Source organism: Phaethon aethereus, assembly GCF_964289735.1.
Source record: "Phaethon aethereus genome assembly, chromosome: 2".
Taxonomy (NCBI): Eukaryota; Metazoa; Chordata; class Aves; order Phaethontiformes; family Phaethontidae; genus Phaethon; species Phaethon aethereus.
The window spans coordinates 24,554,017-24,569,753 of NC_138582.1; the positions used below are offsets into that span (position 1 = coordinate 24,554,017).

At 34.9% G+C, this 15,737-nt stretch overlaps 1 protein-coding gene across 1 annotated transcript in view; it reads right to left on the reverse strand.

Moving 5' to 3' along the window:
- Nucleotides 1-438: 438 nt before the first annotated feature.
- Nucleotides 439-15,737, reverse strand: part of SPAG1 (sperm associated antigen 1) — a gene marked incomplete at its 5' end in the record, with an annotated part of 45,190 nt that continues 29,891 nt past the window's right edge. Inside the window, 7 exons of the mRNA XM_082014751.1 lie at nt 439-698; nt 855-1,229; nt 3,069-3,233; nt 6,509-6,635; nt 7,568-7,709; nt 10,533-10,708; nt 15,038-15,190. Coding sequence (XP_081870877.1) covers nt 567-698; nt 855-1,229; nt 3,069-3,233; nt 6,509-6,635; nt 7,568-7,709; nt 10,533-10,708; nt 15,038-15,190 — 1,270 coding nt within the window. The 3' untranslated portion in view covers nt 439-566. The remainder of the gene's footprint in view (nt 699-854; nt 1,230-3,068; nt 3,234-6,508; nt 6,636-7,567; nt 7,710-10,532; nt 10,709-15,037; nt 15,191-15,737) is intronic.

Sequence of the window (15,737 nt, forward strand, 5' to 3'; positions counted from 1 at the left end):
GACAAGCTGATAGATTATTCACTCACCTTTGCTGCTAAGCTGTACTGCACAAAAAATATTTAAATCTCTTTTGTATAGACCAGGGATAGTGAAGAAACAGTTTATCTGAAAAATGTTAATACTTCTTGTAAACTCATTTTAGCAATGCTAACTGACCCGTTTATCTTGAAGGCAATTCTTTATCACAAGAACATACAACTCACAAAATGATGTAACAAGCAATGACTAGAAGTGTACTATCTATTGTACCATCAAGACACTTCACATTATATATATAATGCAAGATTTTTTTTATATATATAATTAACACAGTCTAAATAAAATTAGTATGCCAAATAACATGAACCCTGTCACTAAACATAAAGACATGCATTCAATTCTAGAGATTAAAAATGTGTACAACTACAAGAGAAAAAGAGCAGCAAGTTTTAAGTGTGCATATGCTGTCACAACAAAATAGAATTCAACAGTCCGGGTAAAGACCCATTTCAACCCATGCAAGTCTGCAGAGTTCATACATCCATTATGAACATGAACTATGCATGCAATTAATAAATTTTAACTTCTTAAAGTTCATAAACCTTTTTAAGGCTCTCAAGATCGTCCAAAGAGTACTGATGATTCTGGTTTTCTGAAAGCATGTCAAACAGTTGCTGAACCTGTTCTTTTTCGGTTTTGCTAAGAAGGGCCAGCACCACCTGAAAAAAACAGATTATTTTATAATCAGCACAGGTCGGTTGAAAATCATAGTATTTGACAAAGATACAAAATCAGTGTATCATTTCCTTTTAAGAGATGAAAATTTCATTTACGTTTCTGTTCAACTGAAGTATGCATTCTATCTAGGTTCTTACCTTAAATCTTTCTGCTTTGCTTAAGTAGAAAAGGTGCTGATATACAAGGCCAGGATCTTTTCCAACTACATAATATTCCAACGACTGGATAAAGATCAAAAGGATTTCTCCTTCGAGCTTGTTACTTAGCAGCATTGGCAATTTTTCTGGATCAGTAATTGTTAAAAGATCCGCACAAGCAGCTTTATCCTTATTGGTATTCACTGCATTTATAATCTGACCAAAGTCATAAGCATTAGATGGTTCAGAAATGCGCAGTTTCTCAGAGGTCTGCAGTGGCACACACTTTTGAACTGCTTCCTTAGAAGTAAAATGATCAGTCACAACATCTTCTGATGTAGCAAACTCTCTCTCTTCTTCATCAGATTCAGTCACCTTCACAAAGAAAACGGCAACAAATCATTTTAGTGTGGACATACAGATAACCTGAAGCTTCATAAACTGCATGGATATATCCCTCAATAATGTCACTAAATTAAAGTTAGCATTTTATTCTTCATAAAAGAAAGGCACCTGTGTTCTTTTATGTCCTACCTCCCCCCAGAATAGTACCTCTCTAATTCATCTTTAAATGTTTGTAGTCAAAAGTGTGTATTTCACGCTTCCTTTCACTGCTTGGCACTCTGCTGTAGAAAGACACCTGAAGACCACTGGGAGAAAGCTAAGGAGGACTGTATACATATATTAAATGTGAAGCTGCAGAAGACAAGCAGAACTGAAGTCCAGTCACCAGATACCCATGTTTCGTTTCACTGCTGTGCCTTCAGAATAGTACAGGTATACAGCAGCTGTCTCAGGTTGCTGTTGGGAGTCTCGCTGTGGAAGGAGAAAGCTCAGCATGGTCTAACTGCCTGAATACCCACTTAACTCCTCCAGAGTTTGCAGCCTGTATCGAGTTTTGTGAATCAGTTGCTAGAAAATTAACCGTGGGTTCAACTACATTTGCTAAAATCCATTTGAAGTTATCAAGAGCTGTGGAATTAGTATAAACTGACTAAAATTCATTGAATGGGGTCTTGCCAAGTTTTCTGGAAAGTCTGAAGACGCTGTATTGCATAGTACAGTGTTGTGCTGGGAGGTAGATCAGCCATTTTTGGAAAATACTGCTTCAGGCTTATAGTCATTTTGTTCTGTTTTTTCAACAACCCTTAGTATCAAGAGAGAAATCCTCATTGTCATATATAATTATAGCTTGATTAAAATGGAGTAACAATGATAAATCCCAGTTTCTAATCAAGTTTTCCTTACTTTTATTTGCAGTCATTTTCATAGAACTACCTTGTACTACAGCAGATAAGACAGGGAAGGCTTCCTAAAGGGGGCAGCTGTAATGATGATCGCAAACATAAATGCTTCCTGCCCCACCCCTGGAAAAATTGCCACTGCCAGTAATGTAGTTAGCTGGTCTCTGAACAATGCAGTCACTTCCCAAACCCCCTCTAAACACTTTCCAGGTCCCTTTGTTTGTCACAACTCAGAGCTTAACCAACACTATACCCGGCTTATGCCAGTTACATAAAATCCCATGAACCCGTGACAATGTGAAGTGTTTCAATAAAACAAATTGTGTCTATATTAGTAACTGCAGTTTCTATCATACCACCATTTTGAAATTACATGATCAAATTACAGTATCACTGTATAACAGTGTACAGACTGATAAACTATGTATTTTAGCGATATATTTTAAACTGAGAAGTCAAACACACACACGCAAACCCCCCCATTCTTAAAGGGCCAGCAAAGTTACAGTCCAAAAACATCAGATGACTGAGAAAATCCTTTCATCACCTAAATCTACCCAGAACTCTGAAAGGCTCACATTTTGATCCAGTACATAGCATTACATCATGTATTCCTTTTCTAAGATCCTACAGATATTTTACCCATACTCTTGCTCTTTAAGGGAAGGTTTCATTCTCAGACCAGTAACTTTACTACTGGCACAAGAACAGCCAGCACGCCTGCCGACAATGAACCTTTGCCAGCACAGCCCCAGAGGCTTCCCGAGCAGCACAGACTTTAAAAGCAAAACTGCTATTTGACTGCTGTATCATATGCAAGAATCCTCCAATTCACCATCAAAATAACAAGAAAAATACAACTCCACCCAAAAAAAGTGTAGAGCTAACAAGTGTAAAACCAAAGTTCTAATATTATCTCTTCGAATGCGTGGCTTCTGTATTGCCTGCTTTTAAAAATGAACAGGGATACCTCTTGTATGGTTATTTTCTTCCTTTGCTTTTGCTGTCCGCCAACTACAGCACCGCTGTCAAGGTTGAGCAGTTGGGTTACCTCCTCTAGCTCCTTTTTTGCTTCAAGAACATTTGGATCTATTAGAAGTACTCTGTTGAAATCATCAACACTGGCTTCATAATTCTGTAAGTAAGTAGAAGGGAAAATATTTTTTCTTCATAAACACATCACTAGAAAAATTAATTGAAACTACTATACTGTCCTTTACAATTAAGAAAAATAAAAATGCTAGATCTTGACATTAAGTAGGAAAAAAATAATCTAAATACAGATAGTGTAATTTCACTGGACGGGAAAAAAGGAAACTGAGGATGAGTGCAAGTTAATATTTTGCAACTAAATACTTCTGTATTAAATATGTAATATGACATTGTTTATTCTAAGAAACATATTACCTGTATCAGAGAATAGATTATTGAAGCTTGCTGCTTTTAAGCATAATTGCTTACAGTGTAACACTTCCTCAAGATTAATATAACGTGAGACCATCAACAGTCTGCATACTTGCTTTGCCAATAAAAGAAGAGTTAAACTAAGCTTAGATTAAAAATATACCTAATCTTCCTGGGCTTCAAGCCATAGACCATCTCTTACAGTTTAAGAAGTGAAATTTTTGGTTACACTTGAGAAGACTGGGATTATATTATGAACTCTGGCATAAACAACAGGATTAGAAGGACAAACACAGTGATAGAGTGGTATTAGGACACAGTTCCTCAAATCATCAGCCTTGTCATTTGTTTTATGTTTTTATTTCAAATTTTGTCATTAGGAATTATGATTTTTTAGACTAAATCTTCTAGAAAGACAAAGTTAATAGCATCAATTCTAAGGAAGACTGGAATATCACATTAAAAAAATCAAGACACCTTGAGGGCTGGAATATCAAAAATAAGGATGAAATGTAACAGTAAGGAGTAAAAGACCATGCAGACAGTAAAAGATCAACAAAATATTATTATTGTGTGAGGGACCTAATATTTCTTCTGCTCCCAAGCAGTATCATAAGGTTACTATAAGTCATTCATATTATCATGAAAAAAATCCTCATGTACCAGCCCAGGTATTTCCTCAGCATCTCAACTGTAATAAAAGCACTAGTGTACACGTCACTCGTATTCTCCTTCCTACGTGGAGTATTTTGTTGAATACCGATGACCAGTATTCAAGGTGCAGAGACATTACAGCAAGTCTGCAAGTGAACTGAAGTCTGCTACATCATTAAAAAAGAGTAAAAGAACTAAAATTACTTAGCCTTAGCAAATGAATGCAGAAAGGAGGCAGATTGCTTTCCCCAAAAAACAGGTACTGATTAAGCTAAACCATTTGAATTACAGATGTGAAGATTCACAGCTACAGAGAAACGAGATTCTGGAATAGGCTTCTGAATTATCACAAGGGCCAGCAAACAACCAGCCCTCCTGGATTTAAAACTGCAGCCTGCCAGACTTCTCAACAAAAAATCACGAAATATTGTTGTACCCAATGCAAGAGGCTGGACTATCAGCTGTAGAAGATGTGGTCCGGGGTCCTGTGTCCTATGTTATTGGCCTAATTCATCATACCAGCATGATTTTTTCCTGATCTTCCCTTAACTACATCTCAGTAAAAAAACCCTCATTTACTACACTAAATTCCACTGCAGCTTTTGTGGTTAAATATCTGGATATTTATATACAAATAACACTTCCCAGCTTAGTTAGGTCTTTTCCAAACTACATGCTTTTAGCTCTTAAAATCTTTCATTACAGAGTCATGTATCAACCTCAAATAACTTCTGTTGCTTTCTCTGGTTTTACAAATCACTCACATCCCTGGAATTAGCATTAAATCCAACCACAGCAAAACATTTTGGGAGTCCCCAGCTCAGACTGTTCTGAAGGAATCCACGAACAGTATGTTTCAGACTATGACTTCAATAATAGAAAACCAGTATTTTTTTTCCCCTACAATATTCAAAAAGCAGAAGTTATTTCACCAATTCTTGACGTTCTTCACTATTGTGTAATTCCCTTTTTTTGACTGGTAGAATCACTATATACCTTTGCTCATATTCATACTAATTCTTTATCAACTTCTACAACATAAGTTTACAGATTATTAATACCAGGTAGCTTGGTAAAGTTGCAGAAAAGTTTTTACACAAAATTAAGACTTTTCACTTCTCTGAAAATTAATCAAAGGAAAATTTCATAGCTACTGTAAGAGAGGAACAAGTTTACCATAGGAACCATGGGATCTTTTTTGTTTCAAGACTTGCATTTGGAATTATAACACAGGATGAGAACAGGTTAGTATACTGCTACACACAAACAGGTTGTCTTCAGGTGATTTATAAGCTGAGAGACAATCATGAATTTTTTTGTTAAGGCATCAAACATAATGGAGGTCTGAGGTAAGTATTCATTTGATGGACATTGCGGGAACTTGGCATATGCTTGCAGTGATCACCTCCAGTTACAAAGAGCAACATGAGAGAAAGCGTTTAAGATGCTTGTTTAAAGACACTTGTAAAATTTAATACAAAGTAGACAATGACAGCTGCCACTATAAGCCAACAGAAGTGACAAGCTGATCATTCAATACCAGGTAAGAGCTGACAGGTAGGGTAATTCATTCTCTATGAAAGAATTCGGAAGTGGAGAGGCTAATTAACATCACCAAAGAAGGGGAACCAACAGAGGGATTGACAAAAGGAACAACATGGTTCGTGATACAACATGAGATATGCAGTCACATTCAGGATGAATATGAGCAATGTAAGTCTGCATTTATGAAGATAAGGTAAGAGGATATTCAGAAACAACAGTGTGTAAGATGAGCACAGTACAGACACCACCGTGTAGATGGAAAGTAAATGGTTGAGCCCCCATGCTGTCCACAGAGTGAGAAAGTACATTACTGACAAAGGTTCATAACGTGTTTGGAGAAGGAAGAGAGCGAGAATGAAGATAATTAAAACCCTGTTTTAATATGACAAGCACTCAAATATGAGCAGATGCCAAAAGATTTTAGTTTGGACAGATGAAGACAGACTTGGAGAGAATCCATTTTTCATCAGCAAAGACACAGTGAACACCTTGACAGAAAAAAGAGTGCGATATCCAGAAGAATATTAGAACATTAGAGTTGAAACTTGCTTAACCAACCTCCCATCAAGCCTCATTTATTCCTATATTCTTCTATTTTCTCAAATTATTACATGTCAACATGCAGGGTTTTATGTTGCAGAAATATTTATATAATATTTTATGTATACCTAATGCTCTACAAAGTAATAAATCATCAGCACTGCATACTTTCTATTCACCCATCAACTACAACTACCTGATTGCCTTTGAAGAGGATAAGCAAGTTTAGAAGTGCTTAAGAATACCTGCCATGTTCTTTTTCCTCACCTGTAATCCTTTGTACGCTAGTGCTCTTCTATAAAAAGCTTTAATATTAGAATCTTCTATCTGAAGAACATGATCACAATCCTGCTTAGCCTCTTCATATTTATACAGTTTCAAGTAACAGAGAGCTCTAACACAGAAAAACAGAATACACTGCAATATAAGTAAATTCTACAGTGTTTACAGTGCTGTAGTGCCAACAGTAACTGACTCATAAATGTTAATGACAATACTTCACACAATTCAATCTCTATGTGGTATTTTTTAAAGTACATGAAAACTAGTAAGTATTAATAACATCACCGGCTGGATTTAGAGATGGCCAATTCCTGCAATAAAAGTCACAATTCAAGTATGAATTCAGGACGATATGAAAGTATTTTGAAGTCAGGCAGATATGTAAATATTTTGAAAGTAAAGCCTATGTTAGTGTAATGTGATAGTATCATAATGGGTGTAGTATAGATTTTATACAGCCATTCTGGGTAAAAACATGCTCTAGATTAAATAAGCAATACTGCTTTCTGCACCTAATTATTACTTGGAAGTCTCCTATTCAAGTAGTGGCCTAATCAAATCCTTCTTAGTTTGTGACAGCTGATAAGATTACAGCATAAAGAATTATGCTACAGAATTAGGTCAACCTTTAAAATAATGCTGTTGTATGACCACGTTCCTACTTTATTTTCTCAAAATGTACATCTTCACTGAACTATTACTTTTCATATTTGAGATACTGCTACTGCAAGTTAGTTTTAAACTAAAATTATACCAGTATTCTCAACAAATGCTGCAAAATTCTATGATAATTGTAACTTTTACTATTGCTTACTCTATTTATATGAAGATTTTAAGATATGTATCAGTAACATTAATACTTGCTCCCCTTGGAAAATAAAACAGTTTAACAAAAAATCCATTTTGTTATTAAAAACACTCATCAAGTAGAAAAAAAACCCCTTCTTTTAAAACAGTAACTGACGTGATGCAAAATCTCTATTTGCACTGAGAATATATAACTATTGTTATCCCACAAAGTGGGGTTAGACTTTGGATCTTTACCTGTTAGTGTAGATCGTACATTCCTTGGTATTTAACTTCATGCATTCGCTGTATTTATTTACAGCTTCTTCATATTTACCCTTTTTTACAAAATCATTCCCTTCATTTTTTAGTGTCTTGAACTCCTCCTCAGCTTTCTCACCTACATTACAAAAGGATCACAGTGTTATATAAGAAGGTCGGTTCATTAAGGGTAGTGGAATAATCTACCCAGACTAAGAATAAATGCCTGGCATCTGGAGTATCTACTGGTCTGCACATTGCCATTTCTGTCCCTGATCTTCCTGCTGCTCTAAGAGAGGCATAAACTACCATACATACATTTGGCACGACACATACTTCCCCATGCATGAGGGTAACTATTTTGCTGAAAATAATGGGAATGCAACAGACAGCTCTACATTTTCACTTTCTTCTCTCTACCCCTTCTGTGTGGTAGAGAGGGACTATGTATCTCCACTGAGATACCAGTTTTATTTACAATGGTGGAGATTTAATCAGCAGGATTAAAGGCCTTCTAGATCTCCACCACACCAAGGTGGCCATAATTTGATCTAATAGTCTTTCTACAAGCAACTATCACAATTATTATGCTAAACTGACAATGACAGACAAATCATCACATCAGTCATATTCTGTTAATAAGTATTTATAAAAGATGCTTCAAGGAACCTTAAAATACCTAACTTATTTTATATTAATATAATTATATATATATAACATAATATAACAATATTAACTAATTAATATTGTTTTCTTCCACAGTTGTCTTTCCTTCTAAACTCCACATCATTTGTGCATATGCTTCTGGGTTAGACTACAGTTTTTAACTATGTTTGCAGAGGAAATCCTGACTGCAGTTTCATGTTTCTGTCATGAGCAAACACTAATTAGTAACAGAGTTCTAAGCAAATTGTAATGGAAAAATCTACTTTTTGTACCTTGCTAAAGAATATAAGTCCCCTCCCAAGCTTCAGGTTTTAAACACTGTATATAACCAGATAATTCTAATCAATAATTAAACTCAGTGAGTTCTTTTATAAAAACACGGCAGTATCCTATGCCAGAAAACTATACATGGACTTGGGGAAAGAATTAAGTAACAACATGAAACCAGAAAAGACTTATGCAAGAAATACAACTAAACTATAACTCCAGTTGTAAGACACAAAACCCAACAGACAATTGTTGCAAAATAGTGTCAGCCAACAATGAGGTTTAACTACTGCCTGAACATTATTGCTGGCACGCTTCCGGCACCGAGCGGAACACAGTGAGTGTACTAGATCACCGGTCAGGTCCCACTGATTTAGTACAGGCCCAAGAAGGCAACCACAACCTTAGAGTCAGCCGTCAGTGACGAAAAGGTTAGAGAGTCTTCATTCAATATTTCTAAAAACAAAGCCTAACCAAAGCCCAGTCTGAAATAGATTGAGACATGTTTTGCATCAAAATGCTGCAGAGCACACTTGATGAAGATGGTGATGGACAGTTTCATTAATTTTTACAACAGGCTAAACATGACCACTGGTGCTCTCAGGAGCCACTTATCTGTGTACTTTTCAATATGATGATCTTAAAATTCTCTGTCTTAACAAAGTTACACAAGGTTATATAGATCCAAAGTTACTACTTCGAAGGTTTAAACAGGTTAGTTATACATTGAAATAAAAAATCAAACAAGTTGTATTCCTTAATAACGGAAAAAGCCTGAAGTACAACCAGTACAACAAAAAGCACTTTTCAAACTAAGCATTTACGTTTAATAGCAATAATTCTGCAAGATATCAGTTTTCTACTTCATTTTAAAAAACCCAGAAATTAAACTGTTGCTGCCCAATCCTTAAGAGTGATGAATCAGTAGACATGTACTGACAACTGCAATGAAAATACTTGTCACTGGACCTTTTAAAAAATAGAGTAAAATTTTTATCAATTTAATTGAGCTTAAATTATACATCAACATGCCTCCTGTTTCTTAAATGAAAAACAATTCTCTGTAGCATTACTGAAGATAACCCTATCACTGCTACATATTTGGCCAGCAAGCCAGTTATGCATTGTAGCCTCCCTGGGTTAATCAAGGGGAGATTATCTTCAGCACTACTTTATATTGAAATGAACTCAAAAGGGGAACCGAGTAAGGGTCAAGTAAAAGCAAAAAATTATACAGTTAAGGTCTTTGCAAACAGAATGTTTAATGTCAATAAAAACTGAATCAGAAAGTTTCCTTCACCTGATTTACAGCAGGAGGAAAACAGAAACTGCAATGAAGGGGAAAAAATGGAGGGAAAAAAGTGTCCTACAGCAGTTAAGCACTCAGAGCTTATGTGTAAACAAGTCCAGAACTAACATCTTTGAAAAGTGACTACTAAATGGCTGCTGTCAAAGTTAGAATGCATCATTAAAAAAAAAAAAAAAAAAAAATCAGAAATGTTCTTCTATAGCCCATTTCACCAACTGCTGGGCACCCAAAAGTCTACCTTCCCTTTCTACTCTGAAGAGCTAAGTAACGCTTTCATGAACAATTAAATGACAGCTACAGATTATGCAGCTGATTATGTTACTGAGGTTGGGTGTTTGTTTGGGTGGTGTTTTTTTGGTGTAAAACTGTTATAACTGTAGTATGATGTCAGGAAAACCACTGATACTTGTGATAAGATGCAATATACTGCTGATTAGAAGATTAGAATTTCTGCTATGTTTTCTTTTATTTTATATAACTTCAGAAATCACATGCTGCAAACTACATCATTTGGCTTAAAAAAAAATTAACCGTTAACTTTGGCTCCATAAAACACATTGAACCAAATCACATAAGTGACCGTCATCTAACCTAGATTTTCACAAAGATCTCTGATAAATATTTTCTAAAGCAGGTTCTTTGACATTATTAAATCATATTCCATTTTTCAATTAAAATTGTTTTCTTTTTTGTAAATATATTTCCATTAGTTATACATACGATTCATCTGCAACTGTTCTTCTCTGTTGGTATCTGTAGTAGTTCTTGGCTTATTCTCTGAAGTAAAGTTTCCTCCATCCCACCTGTGTAGCTGAGCAGCAACTGGGACAACTGGAATTGGTGGCAGTTTCTCCCTCCAGCTGGGACCATCCTGATCTATTAAAGTCTTTGTTATTCTGAAAGAGAAAAGCCCCACCAACATGACTCACACCCAAATTAAATAATGCAATCTCCCAATTTTTTGAAAAACAGATCAATTATCCTTAACACTAATTTAAAAAAAAGATTGCCACAGCAGTCAAAGGTATCACACTCATTTAAGGTTTAGGCTTTTTGCCCTTTTTAAAGTATTTATACTAGCATTTAGAAGACAAGAAACTGACTTCAACATGATCTGTAAATATTTAAGCAAATGACTGATTTTGCAACTAAGCTCTAAATGCTGCCTACCACATGCATAAATAAGTAGGAGAAAAATGATGCATTTGTTTACTTTTCTCAGCTGTTCATAGGTGTTATTTGTAACAAGTGTAGAGTACAATATCCTCAGAGGAAGTGTGGTACCTAAATTTGTCAATGTCAAATGAAACCTCTTATACAACAATTCTCTAAATAATCAATGCAGGTCACAGAGTAGGTATTAAGGTGCATTTTAGAGAACAGTCAGAGATTCGTCAATCAATCACTCTTTATCCCCATTTAAAAAAGCAAAGAAAATACATTAAAACTGTTTAGTCTTTCTTAAACCAACACATATGTGTGTGTATATATGTCAACCATTTCCGTACATGACAGGTTCAATCCAAAATCCATTCAACTGGGGGCTTCCCATTGCTGTGATACATTTTGGAGAAAGACCTAAGTAAACATAATGGTTAAAGCCATACAAGACTTCATGGTTCCATTACAATTTTTGCAGTGTTTTTTTTTAAAAACAAACAAATATGAATCAGTTATGAGAATAATAGTGAGACAAACATCTTCTAATCTCAAAATGCACTTAAGAGCCAAGTTCAGCTGGTGATAAGTCTAATATCTACTTTAACAAAGGAAAATTCTGAATTGAGTAGTAAAGCAAGTCACATCGATACTATCTACAAATTTCACGTCTACTGGCTATTAGGTCCATTTCCACCTAACACAGGTGTAAAAAATACACTACATGAATACACATCCAAAAAAAAATTAAGAACCTCAAATGTGACACAAAGATTGAAATAAAACTAACATAAATTACCCAATCAAATTTTCTTGCTTAGTTTGTTTTCTTTAACAGCTATAAAACAAAACAAATACAAGCCTCAGTATAATACTATGGCAGCACAGTCAGAGCACTCAGGACCAAATTCTCTTCCCATTAGGGTCTGATAGAAAAACCAATACAAGAAGCAGCACCTGTTCTAAACTTCTTTATTGTAAAACAGAAATTATCAAAATATTTTAAAGAATGATATACACTAAAAAGGATGCATTAAACATACTGTTTCTTACCAGATTTTTTAACTGAAAGTAAGTTTCTTCATACACAGAATATCACATTTTGTAGTATTATCTAGTTGTTTTACTTGTTTTCTATGTGAAGAAGAAGAGTATTTTTCTGTGTGTTAGTTGCATATGCCCTTCCTGGGGCTCTCTACTTGTATCATTACTATCCAGTATTTTATAGGACATATCAACAAAGCAGCTTGTCCAGGTTCTATTTTGCTCTAATTTTACTAAAACTTTAGTTTTTTTACAGATGGTTTGAATTCAGTTGTTAAAAAAATGTGGCACACCATCATAAATAAGCCCTATGATTTACTGAGGTTATTTTATTAGAAAACAAAACTGTACAAATAGTAAAAAGTCAATTCATTATGTTTAGGTGTTTCCCATAGAAAGTAACAGAATAATTCTCCAGCAAACCATGGTCCCATTGACCTCCAGTTTAATTTTTCTCCATTTATCATAATGGGCTTAAAAAGTTGGACAAAAAACCTGATTTAATTCATCAAAATCAACAGAAAGCATCCTGCAGCGTTTGACAATCAATCGACTTCTTGTAATATAATTTAAGAACAGTCTTTTGCAAAAAGGCATACCTGTGTGCCATGGTTAGTTTAAAAAGCACGGGTATCTCATGAAAAAGCTGGGACAAATGCACTCATTCCCCACCACCAACACCCTAACTTGACCCAACAATCTTGCAGTTTTGGAGTTTTTCACAAATGTATTTGCACAGTACAATACTCATACGGGACTTTGTAATGAAAACTCCCAAGCTATCTAATGCAGTTTGCTAACTGATATTAAAAGGCTTGAGACAACTGGAATGAAACTTAAATTTAGTAAATGGAAATGCATAAATATATAGCCTCACATTAGAGCTTCTGTATTTCTAACAGTGAAAAACAAATAATGAAACACTCAAGAGGAAATTAAAATATACAGTGTAGGAAATTCATGTATGTTCACAACACTAGGAAGATGCCACTAATCAAAAGCATGCTTAAAATGTATTTTCCTGTGACTTGGCTCACACCATCAAAAGAAAGTCTTTCCAATTTATCTAAAATCACCTCAGCATAACCAGTAAGAGACACCATTCAGCATCATCAAATCAACATGATAAACACTCAAATAAGTGCTTACAATTGTTTTCAGTTGACTTTTCATAAAAATACACGCTTATGTTCTTAATTATTTCCTTTTGATTGCAAAATGATCAGCTAAAGGCTTTGTATTATCAGGAAAAAGGCTTTATATTAAAAATTCTACTTGTCTTTTATGTGAAAATTATTAGAAATATCACACTGAACACCCATTTGATTCTAAGATTTTTGGAAAGTCTGCTTATTTAGGTAAGTACAGAAAGACAAGCCCTAACACGATTTATCAAACCCACCGTGAGACACAAGTAGGATGATGAGTTTTTCCTGTCACCTTCCTACAGAATCACCATGCAAGTTCCTGCAGGAACTTAAAAACAAAGAAATCCTCCAATAAAAGCAGGTTGTTAAGACCTGGTAATCCTAATATAAAAAACATTAAATTACATTTTGGGGTTGTCCCTTCAAGTTAAAAGGCAGTAGAGTAACAATCATTTTTGTTAAAATTAATTTTTTAAAGGTCTGTTACTTCAGAAATTAAAATTAATACTTTGATAAACAATTTGTTTAATTCATAAATGATAAAACATTAAAAAATAAATTATAGTAGAAGTTCAATTATGTAGGAGGTCTATGCTTTAGAAACAAAGAATTTGCAAGCAAAAATGAATTACCAGCAGAAGAGAAGAAGGAAGCAGCAGCTGAACTAAGGTGATGGGCTGCCAGGGAGGAAAGAGTAATGAGCAGTGAAAGCTAAAAACATAAGGAAGGCCTAGACAGGAGAAAAGGAAGAGTGTTAAGGGAAAAAGAGGAAATAAGCTTATTACTACACAATTTACAAGTCAAGGAGAAATAGGAAAAGAGTATCTGCAGATAAAATAAGCCAAGAAGATTAAAAAAAAAAAGTCACAGATACCAGGACAAACAGTTATCTCACCAGTCCAAGTGCTCTATTATCAGTGTAGATATGGGAGATCAGTAAAAGTTTTTGTGTTATCAAAAATAAGACTCCTAAAATGATAAAGTGTCATGATCTCCTTTGGCCACCTCTGGTCAAATAAGCAGAATTTAAAAGATATTATGGAGTTTTTCATTAAGTAATAACGTAAGTGCTCATGGCCTTGCCTTAAAAGGAAAAAAAAGGTACTAGATTCCATTGTTACAAGTCGCATGCCTGTGGGCTCCTGCTCAATGATTAACGGCTGTTCTGCTTTCATAAATTTTTTTTTTGCCCATTAAAAGAAAAGAGGAAAGAAAAGGGAATATAAAATCCTATCACTCATGCACTTAAGTACTCACTATGTGTTAATGAGAACACAATTACAATAGTGTATACACATTAACTTTAACACTATTAAAATGTAATTATAGAAATTGAGAAGTGCCTCTTGGCAGCAAGAATTAGAGGTATTAACACTTAAGTTAAAAATAACATTAAAGTATATTTTTTTACACCTCTAAGCTTTTTAGCCAACCACTGTATCAAGCTACTTCACTGTTTGCACAACTGCAGCATACTGAAGAATTCACACTTAACATAAATCTCCAGTTGCCACAGGAAGACTGCTAATATGAAAAGGAAACAGAAATGTCAGAGAAAAGGTATGGACCTTAAAACATTACTTTACATGGTATCAAATACAAGTTAGGGAAGAAAACAAGTTGAAGCACCAATAAAAAAAGCCCTTAAAATATTACATTTTAAAAAGGGAAGGTAACCTACTGTTGGCAGAGGAAATCTGTGAAGCTATGGGAAAACAACTAAATGAAACAGCCAGTGCTCTAGTTATAAGGCACTCATTGTGATGACCATGCCTCTGCAGGATACAGAACAGAAGGAGCATGTAAAACATGCAAAATTGAATTCTGTATTTCTATTTGGACTGATATGAGTAGAAAATTTGTAAATGCAGTTACCTATTAGCACTATCATTTGCTGCTTGGATGCTGCTGTCTATTTGTAGGACTGTTTTATAATCAATGTATGCTTGTCGATACCGCTCCATAGACTCATTTGCCATTGCTCGTCGTAGAAGTGGCTTAAGGGAAAATGGCTGAAGCTCCAGAGCTCTGGAGAAAACAGAAGAAAAATGCAGGATTAAAACAGAATACCTGAAAAAATATTAATAAAACTATTCTATATATATTCAACTATACGTAATAACTCTGTGATTTCAGATGGGCCTTACAGTAACATAACCAAAGAAAATGGGACCAAGCGGTTTATAGCAACACCGTAAATGACATCCAGTTATGAAATTGTTAGTGCTTTTACTACAACTTACTCAAATCCCTATCTTCCATCTGGAAAATTACTTTCATCACCAAGAAAAGATTAATGTAATGGCAGCTGTTTTTCTTAAGTCATGCCTAGATCTATAGGGATTTCAAGTACATAGTGCTTTTGCCTACATGATTTTCAGTTCTTCTTCCCTACGTGGAAGTATGCACGTAAAAAAAAAATTTAGTAAGACATGAATATATACGTGTCTTCCAGTTTTTGCCTATATTGTCTGTTTACTCTTCTGATGGTGTGCCCGGCATGCTGAGCTCAACTCCTAATACTATGCAATCAGAACACCTTCCAAACACCATGCGCTTTTGCAGCAATATGAAG